A 21,110-nucleotide genomic window follows, 5' to 3' on the forward strand; every position below is an offset into this window, starting at 1 on the left:
CATGAATATATAACATTTAAACACCTACAGATATTTTCACTTCATCTTTGTAAAGTTTCCGAGTAGCAGAATCTGGTGAGAAAAAAAATGTGTCTTGTCTTGTCAGCTATGGGATTCTGTTATTATAATCCCCAGCTCAAGAAAAGGTGATGTAATGCCCAAATGTTTAAACTTCTGGGCTCCGAAGACAAAAAAGGAAACCATTATGTCTGCCTGCTGCATTCAGTCAGCTCTGGGTACTATTATTATTTGAACAGAAGAAAACAGAACAATTAATAATTTTACTAAAACAGGGATACAGTGTACATTGCCCCTGTTTTTAATTGCACTGGTGACTGCTCAGGCTCTGGTTGAGGTGTGTTCAAGCTGTACCTCATTTCAAGCAAGTGACCATTGACCTGACTCAAGTCATATGGATGTGGATTTTTCTGAAATGCTAGCAAATCAAAAGAAAATCCCACATCTTTAAGGTCTGTAATGTGACAAAAGGGCCAAGTGGATTTTTCTCTACAGGATGATATAAAGTATTTAGATAATCTTTGGACCAGTTTTTCCTTATCATTAATGACTACTAGTAGGAGTTTCATATGGATACTGATGTGTCTTCTGCCAAAGGGAGAATTTTATAATCCCAGAACCAAATTTTTCCTTACAGCATCAGGAGTAAGCATGAAATGTGTATGTTAGCTCATAGTAATCTGTAGTTTATTGTGTGTACTTCAGTTTTCATTCACCAGTCAAGAAGAAAGGGCTAGAAAAAAGAAAAAAAAGAGATTATGATGGTGCTAATTGTTCCTGAATTCAGTGTATCTAAACATGACAAATGGCTAGTCAGGATTCAGCCACGCATTTACTCTGCTAACACATTCATATCTATCCAAGGAAGAAAAAAAAACCCAAAAAACAAAAAACCCCTTTTAATTTTCCTTTATTACATGTCATCAGCTCAATTAACCATTATATTTGTAGCAAAATACTGCAGCAAATTACTGCTTTCTTATTTTGGCTTGCCTGAAGATTTATGGCTATTAGCATTAATTTGTTTGCATTATATGGCATTTCTTTCTCTGTTTAACAGCAGCATGCACTTTACTCTGAATGTTTTTTTCTGTGTTTGCTGCCATTTCAATATTGCTTACTAACATTTAATATATTTTGCTTTTTTATTTTGCTGACAAAGTTGCATTGATGAAAGCTGATTTGCAAGGTAGATAGACCTGTGTGTACTGAACAAGACTGAAACCCCCAATGCACAGTTGGATTGCTGCAATAAGTGCTCTGTACATTTGAGAATGAAAATGTGTTATTTTGTTTCACATTTTGTCTTTCACACCTCTAAAAACAATGAGCCACATTAACCTTCATTTTCCAGCATAACTTGCATAAAGGCTTTCAGTCTTGAATATGTTTGTATAGTGATTGCTTTAGTGCTTTGATCATTCCTTTTTGAATTACTTTATCTTGCAGTAGCCTAGTTATGACTCTCTAGAAATAGAGTAGCTTTGTTTTTCATGTATATGTCACATTTTGGCATGCCAATTCATTAGTAGTTTGATTTTCTGCATTTCACCTTAAAAAGGAACCTGCATGGGATCCCTGAAGCATGTACTTGCCAACATTCCTGCCAAAGAATCCCAAATGCTTCCTAATTTCAGACCTAAATAATTTAAAATAACCTGTGGGATTAAAGTATTGTAAAGTATAGCTTCATTTAATTTTTTTAAAAATTTTGCTTTCTTTTAATTTCCCTTTTCAGTCTTTATTTTTATCTTCCAGAGCTTTGCTATCTGTGGCATCTGGCTTTGCTGGTTGAAATGTATTTTCAGGAAAAAATAATAATGAAATTTCTAGAGAAGTTTTAGCTGTTAATGATATGAGACAAGATTAACAAATAACTCACAACAAAGTTAACATTCCCACTGTACCTGGAGTAACTCTGCTTCTGTTTATACCTTATGTGTTTGACATATCAGTCTTAAAGCTAAAGCAGAAAAGACCCTCTAATAATACATGCTGCTACAAATCAGCAAATGTATGTGTGTTTTACTTGGTAACTCTTTGCTCATTAGATTTGAGATGTTGGCAACTAGTTAATGTTATCCAGTGGGAAATACCTTTCTGTGGAAGACAAAGTGCAAGTCCCTTTTTGTGTGTTCTCATCAGGCCCCAGCACAACATGCCAAGAGGATTCCTGTGCAAACCAGGGAGTGTGCTTACAGCAGTGGGATGGATTCAGTTGTGACTGTAGTATGACCTCCTTTAGTGGACCATTATGCAATGATCGTAAGTACATCCAAAAAATGCTGATCTGAATTCTCAAAAGCTCTAAGGCAATATTTGAAGCAAATGTCTGAAGCTTTGTATTATTTTAATATTAGATATTTAAATGAACTGACAAACCCGCTGAAAATGTGTAGGACCTGTGAAAGGGCTATTGCTAAAATACACAGTATAAATTTTGGATGCCGTATGATATCAGAAACTGACAAAAATTATTTTTATTGCCCTTGATTACATGGCTAGTACACTGATGGCTACCTCTTTAAATAATCCCTTTCTTGCATAAATGTTACAATTACTTTTTTTTGCTATTTGACAAAACCTTTTACATTTTATTATCTTAAGCTATGCTGTCATTTTGTAGCATTTTATCATGAGGTCTATAATTACTGTGAAACAATTGACAAGGCTCATTATCTCCATTGTAGATTTGTTTATGTGACACACTAAGCATTCCAATAATAAAAGCATGCCTAGTATTTTTGTTTTTTTAAATATCATCTGAATAAAACTGCATAACATATACCAACCATCTGGTCTTTCAGGAAAAGCTTAAATTTGTCAAAAATAAGGGGCCTCATTCACCACTGTCATAATCAAGTTTTATTTCAACCTGACCTTATTGATCTAAATAGAATTAGGCAGAAGTGGAAATGGAACAGTAATGCAAGAACTGTAATGACCCACAGTACCTGATTAAAGCAAACTACGTAGTAGTTGCATTAACTTGTCATATTTTTAATTTCTTGCATTTGAAATATCGAAATGTTGCACATTTTTATATCCATGTTAAGAGGGAATTTCTTTAAGGGTAGATGATTTTGTTTCTATTGGTACACATTTATCTGGATGACTGTCTCATGGTAGAAAATGTTGGTATAACTGTCTAGTCCAGCATTTGAGATTTTTATGTCTTCTTCTGGTGCTCTACAGCAAGGTGCCTCATTTTGGAAAAAAACCCAAAAATAACAGAATAATTATAGTCTGAAAAGCTTGCGGCTCAAAATGTGTCTAGCAAAAGGGATATAAAATGAATTCTATATATAAACTACACTAATTATTCTCATGAAAGTTCCGTTTTTCTACTCCTGACTGTGTCTGAAAACTATGGGGAGGATTTATCTCTGTTTCTCTGCAGATGCTGTCATATTAGAAATGAAGTGTGGTATCAAAAAATTTGAAAATTTGAGCAGGGGTTTGGGTTTACCTTAGGTAAATGAATTTGCTTTTCTCAGCAGTGTGAGTGCTTCTACATATTGCTAAATGTATATTTCTAAAGATTTCAATCTACCTGTTACAAAAGTATTTGTTTCTATTTTACTTTTATGGTGTTATTTCTGTTCTTCCATGATATTTGAGTTCTTTGAAAAGTAACTAAAAATGATGAATAAGAAGGTGTATCTTCCCTATGTAGGAGAGGAAAAATTCTTTATAAATTTGTCATATTAGTAACTGATGTGTGGACCTGGAGTGTGTGGACCAATTTTTTCTTCAAATGCCATTTATTGCACAATTTTGGAAAACCTGAGGGCAAAAAAATTTGACATGCATCGTTCCTAGACATTACAATGCAAACATCTGGTGTATCATTCTTGTCTTTAATTTCCAAAGTGGAGAATTTGGAGGAAATAATGAAAGAAATACTTGCTTAACAAGTGTTATAGTACATTCTGCTAATACAGTGTTCAAGAAGTTTCTTTACTTTGTCCTGTAACAGCAAATTGTTATTCCTTTACTATTCAGTGTATTATTCCAGGTGAAAGTGTGCACAGTTTAACATGAAGGTTTTTTAAATGTTCTCTCAAAATAAGAACCACGTAAGTCAAGTTGTTGGTTTTTTTTTCCACTGCAAGAGTGTTCTCTCTGTGTCAGTTAGAGAGAAGGAGACATCTAGGGAATGTACTCCCTATGGAAAGTGACCTGGGCTGGCAAAGGGGAATGATACAGTTTTACAGTTGTGGTCAGGAACACCCACAGTTTAATCCCACAAAATTTTGTTTAGTTGCAAATTACTCCACTACAATGTAAATGGAGTGCCTAAAAACCATAAGCCTTGGCACAGGGTGGAACATTCTGTGTGTTGCAGCTTCCTATTTACTGGAAGATAAACAAGATAAGGGCAGTTTTGACCCTATGATCCTATACAGATTATTGTTTTCTCTTTTGATGTGATATGACACTCAGAGATTCAGGGCAACAGTGCTTTTTAGATGTGATAGACAGAAGTGTTACATTTGTCACTGTAAAGCAGGCCAGTAGCAGCTGGTCCTACAAAATAGGATCATACAGGAGATTGTTCTAAAAGGACAGTTAATGGCTGTTCTTACAAATGGATGGCTCCATGCAGCTCCTTAGAGAAAATACATCATGAAAATTGTAACTACTTCTAATAGCAGGTTATGTAGTGAAAAATATTCTCACAGGGAATTCAGATTTTTCATAAGAGCAGGGTTGAAAATTAGTCTGGCAAAACAAAACAAAACAAATCTGTAAGAGATTATCTGCTTTCTATAAGTTTACATCTCTTTACTCAGGCAGTTTTCAAGTATAGCCATATTAGTGAATGTAATGTCATGTTTGTGGAAACAAATACTGCTATTATAGCATAAAAAATAGCAGACTTAATAACACTGTCACATTACATTAGTACAGAAATGTTTTGTGCCAAATTACAGGGCAGCTTCAACATTGTCTGTTACCATAAGGGAATAATGTATTGGTGTTGTAGTTGTGTTAGTATAGCTAACACTGTGCCAACACTTCCATTATAAATCCATTTCTGAAGGGTTAGAACTTAACCACTCAGTCTATTCTGACTAGAAACTGACATGCTTAACCACCACGTATAACAAAACTTTTTTTAAAAGTTCTCCTATTTTGATCTTTACCAAGAAAAATCAACCCCCCCATTTAAATGGAGAACTGTCTCCGTACTACAAAATGGCTTAATGTAAAATAGGTTTTATTTTCTTGATATTTAATTGCATTATTAAGATACAGCCTTTCAGTGAAGGCTCTATCTTGTAATGATGGTTAGATTTTATTTTAAATGTGTTTGGATATTAATATAATAATTGTTGTGTATCAGGCTGATTTAATTGGAGATTGAACAAGGAGTTCAAGGAAAGCCTGCTAGGAAACAATGGAATTCACCTGCCAGGGTGAGGCAAAATCATTTTTGCCACAAGATGGCCAACCTGGTAAGGAGGTAGCAAGGACTAGGAATGGTGGAGAAGAAGTGAGGTAATAGATGACTGAATGTGAGGAGAAAGTATGGCAGTCTGCCCAGGGACAGGTAATGAGCCAGCTGAAAGCTTATGGGTTAGGGCTAAAGAGCAGGCCAAAGTCTGATATGATGTGATGGGTATCTTCTACAAACTGCCTGATAAGGAGGAAGAAATAGATGAGACCTTCTTCAGCCAAGTTGAAGAAGCCTCATGTTCACAGGCATAGTCCTCGAGGGTGACTTGACACAAGCAATCTGTGAGATGTCTGGCGTGCATTTACTTGCTGATATGTTTGATCAAGGAACTAACGAGGGGAAGCACACTGCTTGATCTCATACATACAAACAAGGAAGAATGGATCAGTGTTGTGATGGTGAAGAAGTTCCAGTTCCTGAGAGGTAAGAGCATGACAGATAGTTGGAACTCAGTCCTGGACCTCAAGATAGCAGACATTGGCCTGTTCAGGAACTTCGGAAGAATCCCATGGGGCCCAGGAGACAGGTAGATTTTCTAGGATCACCACTTCAAAGCTGAGTGGTGATATATAACATATCACATACAACCTCATACACATAATAAAACCCAAAATGGCAAAAGGTAGGAGGACCCTCAGACATTAAAAGGGATTTTGCAAGAGGTGAAAGCAGGATCAGGCAGCTCAGTAAAACTATAGAGATTCTGCCCATGCATGCAGGGATGGAGTTAGGACAGTCAAAACCCAGTTGGAGTGTAATCTGGCAAGGGACATGGTGAATAACAGGAAGGGCTCCTACCAGCTGTGAAATGTGGCCCTGCCCTTTGGTATATGTAATTTTCTTCCTATACTGACAATCTTTGTTCTGATTTGCAACCATTCTGAGCACTCAAAATTGGGACTAAAACATGTATCTTTCCTGAAAATCAAATCCTAATTATTTCATATTGAGTACACTAAACAGTGGACAGTTTTGGCTCTTACTGAGGATGATAGAATTTAGGCACTGTAAAAATATATTACTTAAAGTTTATGCGAGATTTTGGAATTTGGTATTTTGGTATTTGACATTATAAAAATTCCCAGGAGGAACAGAATTATTCTCTTTTCAGTGCAGTGTTTGGAGAATTCATTAAGTAATATTGAGTTTACACTTTGAACCACAAAAAAAAACATTGAGCCAAAAGTCCAAGTTCAGGAACAAGTGCACAGTTTTGTAAACACCAGCCTTCCTCACTGTGGAACTCAAGTCAGAAGTGGTGCATTCTAACACTGAATGAGACAAGAGTCTTACCCTTTATAAGCATGAAATTAGCAATTAGGTAACAATCCATGTGCAATTTAATATTGCACACAGAACTGTAGGGCTGCTTTCCTTAGGTTTGGAGTGTTTTGAACTATCATATGTTGGTAACAATGGATGGACAGTCATTCTCCTCTTACCACATCTTCCTTCTTCTGGAATGCAAATCAGAGAGTGTTAATCACATAATTTCTGTTTATGTTATCAGTTTGATATTACACAAATGATGAATTGAAATAATTTTATTACATGTGTTTCTTTCACATTTATTGATTGATTTAACTGTTATGGTTGCTGAATCTTTTGGATCTTTTGCCACCTAGTGTGCAAGATCATTCTTCATACTCGGTATTTGAGGATATATACAAAATAAAGAAGCTTAAATAGACCAGTGACCAAAAGCTAAACTAATCATAAGGGCTACTCAGTAGTACTTTCCACAATAATATTGCATATTCCCTGTTAAGACTTTGCAGTTGCTAGCTACCAATAAATGTACAACCTGCTATTAAGAAAAGGGATAGAAAATTCCTCAGGGTACTTTAAAAACCTTTGATTTTAATCTCTAGTAGCTGAGTATTGAAAAAAACCTGTCCCTGATAACATAGCACTCTAAACACTTCATATGATTATTTTACCACAGAGGCTCACAGTACACAGAAGAAATAAAGATAGCTGCACACAAAATTACAGTGAAGGGCAAATTGCTGGAATGAACTAATTGAAGAAATCTCAATTTGTTTCGCTTATCTTCTCCAATATTTCTCTACACTTGGATATCTGAAATTTCTGGTTACAAATATCAGTGGCCTAATTTCTATAAACTTCTAAGGAAATAGGACTTCAACACACACAGTCTTGAAAATACAGAAATGTTGAGGTGTTCAGGAGAATTAGAAAAGCTGTAAATAGAGCAAGTAAAGCAGGAAGTGTTGCATGTGAGCAAGTTTATTTTTTTTAACTTCTTCTTTAAAATTGGAATCCTAATCAGGATTGACTGCACATTGAGGTGCCAGGCCCCTGTGATGTTATATGGGAGCATATGTTGCTCCAGACAGAATGGAGCTTGATGCAGAGATGACAGCCCCATTTTCAAGTTTTATTGGTTCATCTCTATTAGATTTATATATCATCTGTTTGGTGTGGATTTTGTAGTATGCAAGTTTTGGCCTTTCTTTAAGATACATCAGTCTATTAATCATGTAATTTAACAGGCTTACTTGTGTTGAGAGGTAGAAAACAAGTTTTAGAACTTGTTTCTCGTTTACATAGAAATTCTGGAGTAGTCGGATGAGCTACCCATGCCTAAAATAGTTCAGTAATTTCCATTTGCCTATATACATTACAGACTATCATTTTAAAAATTTAAAAAGTGTAAAGTTTGACAGTGATTATATGTGATATATTCTCTTACATGGGAGAATATTTCTGAGAAGCAGTAATGAGTAAATTTTTTAAGTGGGATACATGTTACAGAAAAAGCTACAAAGGACCTTCCAGGGTAGCCAGAAGACATTATTAGAGTTGTTCTTGTAGCTCAGACAGAAGCAATTGTGCAACAATTCTGGACTACTCAGAGGTATTTTGTGTTTCAGAGTATTGAAAATGGAACATAGTGTCAGAAAATTGCAAGTTCCTTTCTGCCTCTGGAGGAATTAGGGAAGTAATTAAATTGGATTTTGGTGTGTCAATAATATCTTTCTCTTATTAATGGCATAATAATTTTGTAAATCATATCTTAGAAGTATTTCCAGTGTCATAAAGGTGGAAATGATTAAGGGTTAATTAAATATATTCTCATGGAACTAAAATTGTTCTGTTGGGTATCATTAGATTCCTTTCTCTAGAACTTTCAATTATTACAGTTTAATAGGATACTATGTACACTTCAGGTCTGAAATTTATGTAGCCAAAAGCTATTCACAGATAAAAGTATAGTAGATAAGTGCTGTCACTATTCTTTCTCACAGATTTCTCTGAACATTCCAACAGCATCATATATTAAAGTCAATTTAAGGTAACTATTAGTTTTCTGAACAAGATTAACCCCTATGTAGGGCACAGCTGGAGCAGAAGTTTTAGCTCTTTAGTGGTGTTGGTTGTTCCTGTCCAACAAACCCAGAAAAAGAGCAATGAGTTTTCTGAATAAATGACAGCTGCAATGTTCATATATGGTAAGAAATGAGAAAAAGAAACTTTCCCAGTGTCTTCTAGAACCCATTGCTCAAAGTGCATATGAGGAGTTTGGTGTAAGACCTTTGAGTACATTGGCCCATTGATGAACAGTGGTGCTTCAGATAGATAAAATTATTCTGTCTTTCTGAAGTCTGTACAACTGGACTCAAGTTACTAAGGCAGCCTGATCTTCCTCAGCATGTATTCTGGCCTGACAGACAGTTAGGTAGGTCAGTATGTAGCTACATACATATATTTTGAAAAGCAGAATTTTTTGGTTGCATGATACCGTCTTCAGAGCCTTCTGTGTGTACATTTTTGCCAGGTACTGCAGACAGTTGAAGTAAAGATTACTTTTCTATTTAAAGCAGAGTAAATAAAATTATTTTGGTAAATCAAGATGTTCTGGAGTTCAAATTGAATAACTCTGTAGTTCCTCAGAATCTGAGACTGGAAGCGTGCACTAGAATAATGGCAAGGCACAGAGAAGTTTATGTAATACAGACATTTTTGCAGTTTTCATGATCTTGTTCCAATGCTACAGGATGGATATTGTACCTGGTTTTTTGACTACTTTTGGCCTGCGAGCTCCACCTAACAAGCTGTTAATCTGAATGTAATTACCATCTTTTTCTTAGCACATACATCCATAAACACAAGATCCTTGAATATGTCATGGTGACTTAGGCTTATGAGTCTTGTATACTGATGTTGTATTTGTAAGTCTTCATAGGTATTTTCTCCTTAGGTATTCTAAGAAATTATGAGAAAGGGCAGCAGAGCCAGTATGAAAAAATAGTGATGGAAGCATTACTTCTTGGGCTGAATTTTACAAAGTCATCTGGTTGCTTAATGAAGGCAACTGCAAAATGAAGCCCAGTCCTGCAGAAAACAACTTCATATTTCAGTACCCAGCCTGGGTACTGAAAAGTTGGAACTGAAAAGAGGGTGAAGAACAATTAATGCTGTCTGGTGCCCATGAATCCAGTTGAAAAACTGTTAAGGATTCTCATCAATTTGGTGCTAATTTTGGAGGAATTTTCATGCTATCACTCTCTGTCTCTGTATGAAGACGTACTTTGAACAGAAAGCAGACATACAAAGAAGTACATCATTTCACTGTAAATATCTACATACTAAAAAAGCACTTAAAATGTATAATATGCAGAGTTGAATGTCAAAGTGCATTAATATTTACAGATACCATTTGCAAATCATCTTAAGTCTGCTTTGCCACATCAGGGAGTCCTCCTTATAGCATGTTTGCTGCTTTGAAAATTCTCTCACTTTTAAACAGTGTAAATCTTAAGAAAATTTCTAACCATGTTGACGGGCTTTGGTTTAAATTAAATATTTCACAGAGGGGTCAGAATGCCCAGATTTTAGGAATGTAATTAGATGTGGAGTAACATTAGCTTGTATCCAAAGATCAAAAAAATAGGTGCTGAAGGCTCACAGTCTCCCTAAAAATAAGGGATTTGAAGGCTTAGATGGTGCAAATGTTGCTGTGTGCTAGGGAGCAGAGGTGTACATATGCATGCTTAAATTAGGCCAGGACAGATGCTTCCTACCAGCAGACTGAAACTGAGTTACAATCCAAGTCTCAAATCACCAGGTGAATGGCTGATATAAATATATTGGAATCCAGAGTCACCACATTCTGTCATAGTATTTTCCCTCTCCTGCAACTATTAAACCAGTCCTTAAAATTAAACCCAGGGTTCTTGAAACAGCTTGAAATTATTTCTAGTCTCTTTTTTTCTAGTCTCTTTTTTTTCTTTTAATCTTACCTTTTGGATCATCAAAACCAGCCTTGGCTCTGTTTGATTATGGTCATGACTTCTTCTGTTCCAGTAGTAATTTTCTGTTAGCTTTCCTGTCTGGTCAAAAACTCATCAGAAAGTTGATTTTAACCACTGATTCTGACAGTGGCAGATGGTCATATCTTTACTCATGTTAGTTTGTTTGCTTTGAATACTCATGTTTTTTGGTGTTTACTGAAAACAGCTTTTTCTTGTAACTTCATGACCTGCAATCATAACAGCTGTCACATATTTAAACTGGCTTTAGAGCCAGCTCATCTCTCCGGTTTTGCCTTTGGGCCAGAACTCTCCTGAAGAGAATTAGAAGCACCACAACCCTTCATCACATCAGGAGGAGCCATAGTGCCACCTTAGACTTTCACCAGTACCCATGTTGTAAAAGTAATTAGTACTTGTAATTAAAGGACCCTGCACTGTTTCTCCTGCAAGCATTGCACAGCATATGCATGACAATGACCCAGTATTTCTGGGAAATGTCATAGCCCCCACATAAGCAGCAATTCAGACACATTTTAAAAAAATATTCAATTTACTGTGCCAGTATAAAGCAACCTGTATAGCTCAAGACTACTCAGAAATGTCAGGCTTGGTATATATAAAGATCTGATATGCAAATGGTCAGGGGACAAGTTTGAGATCTGCAAGGATACAGTAGGTCAGCCAATGTGATAGATACCTGAAAACCTTGGAAAAATGTGAAAAAACCTCTCATTTTAGCCAAAATCCCCCAGCCAAAGAAGAGAATGTTCAGGGGGCTTCTTTGGATAATTTGGTAATCTTCTCCCACCTGCTTCCTCTCTTTGGCCAACTTCTGCTTTAGCCTTGAGCTCTAATCTTTCCTGTTATATTCAGTCTTGTCTTTTTTTCTTTTTTTTTAATAGGCTTCCTTCTGGAATCCCTGAGGGGAAGTCTTTATAGCAGGAAAATATTCAAAATTATAGTAGCTCTATAATTGAAATCACTACTAGGGGTAAAGGAAAAATTTTCAAATTTTCTGGACCACTAGTGGCATGTCAAATCAAGTTCAGATACTTTCAGAACTGAGTAGATTTAATTTCTGCAAAACTGTGGCCTGAAAATTTTTGAAAATGATAATTTTGGGAATATATTACTGAGGAAACATAATCCTATTTCTCCCTGAAATTCTACTCCAAAGCTTTTGTCTTTCTAGCCTCTGCTTGCTACCAACATGTATGACTTGTGATACTTAATTTGAACTGCCTAATGCAGCTTCACTGGGATGACAGCCAACATCACAAAAAGCTTCTGTAACCCCAACAAAAGCACAGGGCTGAGAGATGATATTTTCACTGAAGATTACCCTTTTCCTGGGGATGAAGCTGTATGCCAAACAGTGAGAAGCTTGCAGATACTGGTTCATAGTCCTTTAACAAAAATGTAGTATACTGTAGTTTCAGATGTCTGGAAAAGGTATTTCTTGCAATTTGACCACTGAGGCATTGTGAGGTTTTTTGCTACAGTTGACTACAACATAGATAAGTCATCCAAGGAATTGCTCCAACTTTTTTCTCAGGTTGATTTCTCAGGTTGATTCTGGTCATGACTGGACTGGTCTGGTCTGGTTATGAATTCTTCATAATTCTATGAAGAATTATGTCAGGATTAATAGCTATGTAATAGTTACAGTGTTGTTTAAAAATACTGTTGATTTAAGTGCTTTGTAAAATGTCCATTTTGAAAGTCTTAACAAAAGGGTCGTCTCTGTGTTTAAAATCCTATGAAGAGATGCTCCAAAACCAGGAATTCTGTTTCTTTTTAAAAAAATTATTTAAACTGGTGATTCCATGTGTCTTTTGAAATGGGAGTGTCAGTAGAAGTGGTGATGGCACAGATGTTTTAAACCATGTTGTGTAGTGCAGCATCCCCAGCACCCAACTGTGATGGCTGTGGAGGGACCAGATGGGAGCAGATTTCAGGCTCTCAGACTTCCTAGGCCAGCTCTGCATCTTGAGATCTTGTGGAACTGTGTCTTTAACTTGATATGCCAGAAATAATTAATGTGGTGAGGGGGTGCTGGGAACAGGTAGTAATCTTGCTCAGTTTGTGCAAAGTTACTGATGTGTAATATTGGTGGAGTTGTATGTTAAATAGTTTTTAAAACTGTAAAGCACAAGAGAGGAGTAAGAGATAATGTGGAAGGCTGTAGGGAATTATAATCTTGCATACAACTGTTGGTAGCTGTACAGCCTTAGCTTATAAATTCTGGTCAATACTGTGTAGTTTAAAGCAGAGTTCCAAGTTATTTCAAGCAGGTAAGGCCTACCAGCTTTTTACAGTAATAGAAAGTATGAAGAAACTCCATTGGATATCTATATGCAACTGTGTTTATTTAAACTGAAATATGGATTATTGAGAAGCACCCATACACCAGCAAATACTAATTTCCCCATGTTCTGAAATTAAATTTGATATCTATGATTATGTGACTAAAAATGTGAACTGGATCAGAATCATGAAAGTGCTCTCATATGAAGACAAAAATTTTTCTCTGTCTTCTTATATATGTCAGTAATATATACTTTCACATTAAGATGTCTTCTAAAATTCCCAACTGAGTTTCTTGACGATTTTTTGACGGTGTGAATAATTTTGTTGTGGTTTTTTATTTTTTCCTGCTTCAACATGAAAATCTATAAATCTACAGATGATGTTTATTATGAGTTTAAATATTGCTGATGTTCTGTTTTCTAAGCAGCTGTGTGAAAATTCAGGCATTTCATTAAATTGAGTTGTTTAACTGGGAAGAGCCTTCATCTTTATGGGCAAGTAAAAATGTTAAAAGGAGGAGAGGAATAAAACACAGCTCGGAGGTCCCTGAAGACCTTCAGGATTTAACCTTCATTTACTTTTAAATCTTAGAATTCTTTATTATTATGTGGAAGCATGTGGCTTAGCTTTTTGAGTTGGCAGGTGGTAGCAATCCCATAATTATGATCTTGGTAGTGTGCTGCCAGTGCACAAAGGGGAACCATGGTAATCCACTCCAGTGTATTTTCAGTAGTCAGTGCATATTGCCCATGCTTTTTAGTATGAAATCCCATGTAAATCTTGTAGTAATAAAATTACTGAAGTTATAAAAAAAAAAAAATAAACATTTTTAACTTTTGCAGAAAGTAACATAAAATCACTAGCCATTGTATACAACTCTGTCACAGACAGCAATAGAAGTGTTTAATAATCCTGAAGAATACACATTCTTGTCCAGGATGTCTCTTTTTTGCCAGGGCTTAGCTATATATGTATGAAATATTTAACCTACATTTGCCCTTAAAATATTATTGCGTCATCATTTATGTTCAGTTTAAACCAGCTTTAAAATGAAAACATTTGCTATTATATTTATTTCTATTGTCACCTGTGCTATAAAACTTCTATTTATTAGTACTTTTATCCCATTTAGATATAATGTAATTCAGCTTTTCCCTCAGCTTAGTAAACATTTTAGTAGTCATTCCCTGTAGTTATTTATGACTGGACTTGAGGCTGTTTTCAAGCACTTTTAAGACCTTTATTTTTTCAGCTCTTGGAGTGGCATAAGAGGGCCTTAAGTATATCTATAGAGAGCAAGAATAATTACTTTAAAAGATAGAATGCAGTGGTGCTGTCAGAAAAGGAAATCTCCCCTCTGCCTTCAGCCCCCCCAGGACACTAAGATGAATGAACAAGAGTGTAGACCCAACTGTATTGAGCTGGGTATAACCAGGGTATAACCTGGGTATAGCCTGGGATTCTCAGATAAACTCCAGTGCCCACGTGTCTCTTGCTCACTACCCACAGTGGCTTTTCTGCCACCAGAGGTAGAATCAGCTTGATGTTCATTTCTGTCAGATATAAGCGGGACACAAATAAACTGTTGATCAAGCTATATATATATATATATATATATAAAATATATATATGTATATATATATAATACACAGAAAAGTATTCCTACTGTCCAGACTACTGTGCTGGATTGAAGAATGTAACTTTTTAAGAAAAGTCTGCCAAACATGTAGAGGACATATCAGCATTAATGTAAAAATGAACAGTTTTGTCCAATACCTCTTTGTGAAAAACATCGTGTACTATGGCATTTGGGATACGAGTTAATGGGTGATAGATATATTAGAAAAAGGTGATAGTAGCAAAACAGTTAGTCATCTGCAATGCCTCTTTTTACATACACGGTCCCCTGAAAGGTTCAATAATTTTCCAAATGAATATGTTTCTGTAGGATGCTGTCCATTCATTTTAATGTTGAGACAGATATTAATGAATTTATCCATGAGAACAAATGTCAGTTCTGCATACGTTGAAATAAGCATCCAGTGATGTTTTGGATATCATGGTTAAGTATCACCTCTGCAAGCTGCTTCCTTTCAGTGATAATATTTGCCCTGTGTTTAGTCTGTGGATAGTCAATTGTAAATACCATGCTGGAATCAAATTCTCTGATGCTGTTGAAAGTAGGCAATAAAATTTTACCTATCTGAATGTCAGTTATCTGTGAGTAAATTAAACTGTTACAGAAAAGATAGCAGTAATTACTGCCAACTGTAACTTGAATGACATGCTTTGGTATTAGTATTTCTGGCAGGGCTTTTTTTCATGTCTGCAACTTGTAGCTATTGTTTCATTGTGTCTGTTTAAATTCTGAAGAGATGAATAGGGAGCTGTAGTAAAAAAATCCTCCTGATATTACATCTTCCTCATTTTTATCTTTTTAAAAATATTTCCTACTCTGCTTTTCCAGTTGGCATGTTTCAATCATTTTGTTTATGGGCCAAATTCTACTGTGATTGAATTTATTGCTAAAGCTGTCTTAAATTCACTGGAAGCAAGATGAGATTAAAGAGGCAGCTATCTTTACGGAAGCCATGAGTACTATCTCAGCCTAATGAGACCAAGAACTTCGTTGCTCTGACAAGCTTAATTTCCAGGGCTGAACGTGCAGAGCCTGTGCCTGAAAGTGGATTTGCTGTGTAGCTGCATAAACCACGGTATAGCATAGGACCATCATTAAATTTACTGTATGCTTCTGTGGTTCCCAGCTGTGCAGTCTTGTGTACTGAGAAGCCATCAAATAAGCTCCTCAGGCAAAATAACCATTAAATGGTTTTCTTTTAAGAAAAAAATCTTCTGCTAATTTGCTGCAATGTATGTTTGCTTTGTGATTCTGCAGCCGAGCCTGTCAATGAAACTGTGCTAATCATTAAGAAGTTAGTGCCTGTATGCATTCAGACATCCCACAGCTACCACTCCATAACTAAAACAATATTCCAAAACCATTTGGGTTTGGTTTTCCTGTGTGGTTAAAGTCTTGCAGCATGTGGTTTTGCACTCCTTTTTTCTCCCTAAAAATCCTGGAGTATTTTGTTTAACAAAATAACTGCTCTTACAGTGTGCTTTTTTATATAGTGCAGTTTAATGATAGAAAATGGATGTCTCACAGATAAAATCACAAACTACATACTATTTTGTCCTGTTTCAAAGATTTAAGCCCTGTAATTTTATAAAAATTGATCATTAGTCACTTATCTTCTGTTACCTAAAAATTTGGAAAACAGTTAAATTAAAAGAAAAAAAAGAAGAAGGAGACAGTAGGTAGCATTTTGTGGGAAGACCATTAGAAAGGAATAGGGAATGTGTAGGAGAAGCCTATCTTATAAAAGGTTTCAAGACCCCAGAAATCCAAGAAAGGATAAAGAACCCCACAACCATTTAAAAAAAAAATCAAGTTGACTTTTTTCCACATTTGGAGATATACAGAAGTCTGAGGACCCTCTGTGAACCTTCTCATTTCATGCAAAAAGCTGCAGCATTTCTTTCAATAAGGAATTTCCATTCCATTGTATTCCTTCACACTGTGTCTGTGTTGCTCATCTGAGGAGCTTAATGCTGCAAAGTTAATGCAAAACTATTTATACTGATGTTTTGTATAGACTGATTATCTCAAGAGCTTCATACTTTCTATTGATATTTTGGTATCAGATTGGATGACCATGCAAGTGCGGGGATAAGATTATGCTTGTCATATGCAGCAAAATTTGTTCAAACAGCCAGAATTTTCAGGTGACTTCATTGGTCAAATTCATCTCAATATCTAGGATTTGTTCTGGTGTTTGTGACTATAAAGAAGTGTACTATTATATGCAATAAACAGTAACATTTTGTGTAATTAATATTTTGCTCTTTTACTAATTGTCTCTAAATCCTAGAAAAATGCTGAGAGTCATTTGTGCTATGAAAACTTGCTTTATAAATAAAGCTTTTAGCTGGCTATTTCAGACTCTCACACAACATGCTCTATTTTATGTTATCATGCTGTGAATTTTTTCTCATTTTGATCCCAGTGCCATAATTAGACCAGAGACTACCATTTCAGGATAAACACATAATCCATCTCATCCACTTTTCACTATAGCCACATAGCAGATTCTTCTGGGGAGGGCTTAAAAGCTGAGTGGCTATATGAAATACTGGAATTTATATTCCTGGGTAAGATTTTAGCTCTTAAAAAATTAGATATCTAAAGAGAGTTATGTAATGGAAGGGCATGTAGTCTCAGACTAATTTCACTTTTCGGTGGGGGGCCCGGGGGGAGGAGCACTGCTGTGATTTGTAGTCTTTATCAGAACAATGTCAGATATCCACATTGTTTAATCCTTGTTTACAACTTCCAATAATCCTGGTTTTGGGATTTGAACATGCCTAAAATTGACGCTTTACTTTAGCTGCAGAAGTTTGGGATATTTTCAGTAGATGGTGTTTCTGTTAAGCATTTTAGCATTTAGCAGTATTGACTGTACAGAAATTCATTTTGCTTTGAATTCTGTAGGTATGATTATCAGGGTACTATTGCAGCCTTAGTGTTCTCTGGTAAGGATGGGAAAATGGCTTAGATTGAAATGATTTCTAAATTTCTGCACATCAAGGGGTTGCCTGTCAAGGTTCTGCTTTTCACAAATGTGGATCTCACACAGTGGGAGTGCACACAGGTAATTGCTTTCCAAGAAATGCTTTACTCTCAAATTTGCTTACCCTAGCTCGAGGTAGTTGCACGTTAGTTCCAGATTCCTGTTGTGGACAGCTATATCTAACCAGCTACAGTGTCATTAGAGGTGGTTTTGCATCCTTGTGAAACCTGTTAAAAAGCCATTTTAGAGAGATGTCCTGTGCTTTCCAGACAGGACAGCACAGTTAGGAACAACATGTTTGTATGCATCTATAAAAGACGGGTTGGAAAAAACTGAAAGACTAAAGCGGCAGGATGCTAGGAGAACAAAAAGATGACTCTGTGTCATCTGTCTAGGTGTCCCTAGGCAAGATGAAAGGATGCCACTTCTCTCAGGCAGCTTTCTGTAAAATGAAGGAAGAATACATATGAAAAGTGCTGACATGCTCTCTGATGTGGGGTTACTGAAATCAGTCTTTAACCTTTGAAATTTAAGTCTCATGACCTGTGGAGGCAGTTTCACGCGGCTGGATTCACATGAGAAAAAGAATAACTGATTTTTCTTTCTTTTATCTTTCCTTCCTTCCACTTAGTTTAAAAAAGGAACAACTAGACAACCAACTGAGTAACCCACACACACTGTTATTTTTGTAACCAATATTTTTTGGACCTAAGTGTTAAAATTTGAGGTAATAAGTTTGAGAACAACCGAGGGAAAAAAGAAAAAGCACCAGCTTTTAGGTGAACTTTTCATACTGACTGGTTGGTTGTTTTTCATAAGATACTCACCCTAGAAGGTCATTGCCACCAAAAAAGGAGCCAATTTCCCTATCTGAAAAGGTGCCAGAGTGCAAATTCTACAAAAGGCAGTTCCACAAAATGGCTTCCAAAGGGGTCCTGATCATACAAGTACTGAATAAGGTTCTTGTAGCATCTCATACCACTGCCTAGTACAGTACCTGTTGCCAACTGATTCTTCTGGTTTCCCTCCTGCAACCTGCCATTTATGCTTCGATTTGGAAGTTGATAAAATGTGAGTTTACTCAATTGAATTGTTCTTCTAGTACAACTCTTAATTTAGTATATTTTCAGACTGCTTACATCTACCCAGCAGAAAACATAAAATAGGCAATAGCTCCTAAGTAGCAGCAGCAGAAGAAATAATATATTTTAGATGTTGGGAAGACAAACTACAAAAAGGAAAAGGTGCATAGTTGCTTCGGGTTTTCAAGTTCACAAATGGTACCTGTTGCATAGTGAAAGTTCAGGCAGCCTGACATTAACAAACCTTTCATTATTCCAGGGACACGTAGATGACAACATACATGTATATCTGTATTGCCTCAGGAAAAAAAGGCAGAGAGGAAAAGGAAAATTCTCCAGTGGCCATCTGAAAGAAAAGTGATGGGTGCTCCCAGATGAGCATCCTCTCCTGGGGTCCTGTTTTGCACAGCAGGAAATCACAAAAATGCTGCCCGTTTTTTTCTTCAGTCATCAGTATCAGTTTCTTCACAATCAGTACCTTTCATCAGTACCTCTCAACTTGCTTCTTGATGACCTTTGCTTGTCAACAGTTTTGCCATTTTGAATCTGATTGGAATTTGCTTAATAGCTGAGTACTATTTGATTGCTAAGCCTTATACACACCTGTTACTTGGTAATATTTTCAGAAGGACTGTTACTCATGTACCTTGTTAGTGTTAATATAGACTTGTTTAACAGTCTAGAACCTCACAGTAGGATGAAGTGGTGGTGAGAATCTTAGTGCAGAGCTAGAAACTGAAGCTACAGGATGACAGGATGAGGAAACAGAGGAAGAACAGTATGATTTAGACATTGAAAAGCAGTGCTGTCTCAGGGACTATAACAAAAATGGTTCTAAGTTCACAGCACAAGGCTGAAAAAATGCACTGACCGGCCACATCCACAGTGTAGCCTCAGGCTGTGTAAGTGGCAGGCTGAAGTGAAGAGGCAGGATGGAATTGAATGGGAGGCCTTCAGCAATACAGAGTTAAAGCATGGTGCAGTGTACTTAAAATCCTGTTTCTGGATGTGTTCTGGAGTACTTTGTTTTGACAGCACAGAGATAGACACCAGTTTCAGGCAAAGTGATAGGTACAATTTTCTCCCTGAGGAGTCTCTTCTAGATACACCTCCAGCTATCTGACTTGTTAAAGAATCACCCAATGTTCCTGCACTTTTGAGAAAATGAACACATATTTCCTTTATTTATGACACCCTGAAAAGCATTTGTGCAAAGATCCAAAGAAAAACTCCCAAGATCCACAATATTCATAAGGAATATTTTTATGGAAATGAAGAAAGTGCAAAACTGACATCCTTAATCTACTTTCTGTTTTCTTTAGTATAGAGATAAGACAAATGGGAAAACAACCCAATAAAGGGAGTGTGAGAAGACTATTGTAATCACTCAAGCTGAGAATTTGCTACTTAAAGAAAGCATCAGTCTGAATAAGAAATTGCTATAATTAAAGGTGAATATGGTTGAAACAACTCTGCTCTGCAAAAACAATACCATAAAATGAGCCAACCCTGCAAACAGGATTATATTTGGAAGCTCTTGGGGCTTTCTTCCTCCTCCCTGGAAGTTCTCAGGCCAGGTTACATGGGACTTTGAGCAATCTGGTCTAATGGAAGGTATGCCTTGCCATGGCAAGGGGATTGGAGCTAGATGATCTGCAAGGTTCCTTTCAACATAAACTGTTTTATGATTCTATGTTTTATGATTCCATTTTGCTGTATAGAACAGCTTTTATGTGTTTCCATCCAGGGTGTTAATTAGCTGCTGATTGGGCTGAGAAATTATTGTGTCACAGAATGGTAGAGGTGGGAAGGGTTCTCTGGAGATCATAGTCATTGCTAAATCAGGTTCACCTGGTGCACAGGATCACATCCAGGTGGATTTGTAACATCTCCAGAGAAGGAGACTCCACAGCCTCTCTGAGCAGCCTGTTCCACTTGCTCTATCACCCTCAAGGCAAGGTTTTCCCTCATGTTCAGATGAAACTGCCTGTGTTCTAGTTTGTGCCTGTTGTCCCTTGTCCTGTGGCTGGGCACCACTGAAGAGTCTGTCCCCATCCTCTTGTCACTCTTCCTTTAGGTAATGATAAGCACTGATAAGATTCTCTAAGTGTTCTTTTCTCCAAGGTAAGCAGACCTGAGTCTCTCAGCCTTTCTTCATGAGAGGCTCCAATCTCCTGATTATCCTCATAGCTCTCTTCTGGACTCTTTTCAGTAGTTCCTTGGCTAAGGAGCCAAGAACCAGACACAGCAATTATCACCTGAGGTTTCTTTTTTTGTTCAAGTGGAACCTAACCTAAATTGCCAGGCCCGGTTCCAGCAAACAGAA

General features: G+C 36.5%; 1 protein-coding gene across 20 annotated transcripts in view; it reads left to right on the forward strand.

The window, feature by feature from the left end:
- NRXN1 (neurexin 1) overlaps positions 1-21,110 on the forward strand; it is a 705,459-nt gene that overhangs the window by 343,782 nt on the left and 340,567 nt on the right. For 16 of the 20 annotated variants that reach the window (XM_071739794.1, XM_071739789.1, XM_071739790.1 and 13 more), the window contains one exon: positions 2,164-2,283. In XM_071739794.1, coding sequence (XP_071595895.1) covers positions 2,164-2,283 — 120 coding nt within the window. Of the gene's footprint in view, positions 1-1,183; positions 1,208-2,163; positions 2,284-5,643; positions 5,906-21,110 lie in introns of those variants that run through there. The other 4 variants (XM_071739810.1, XM_071739811.1, XM_071739812.1 and 1 more) reach the window with 3 other exon arrangements.

This window comes from Heliangelus exortis, chromosome 3, assembly GCF_036169615.1.
Source record: "Heliangelus exortis chromosome 3, bHelExo1.hap1, whole genome shotgun sequence".
Classification (NCBI taxonomy): Eukaryota; Metazoa; Chordata; class Aves; order Apodiformes; family Trochilidae; genus Heliangelus; species Heliangelus exortis.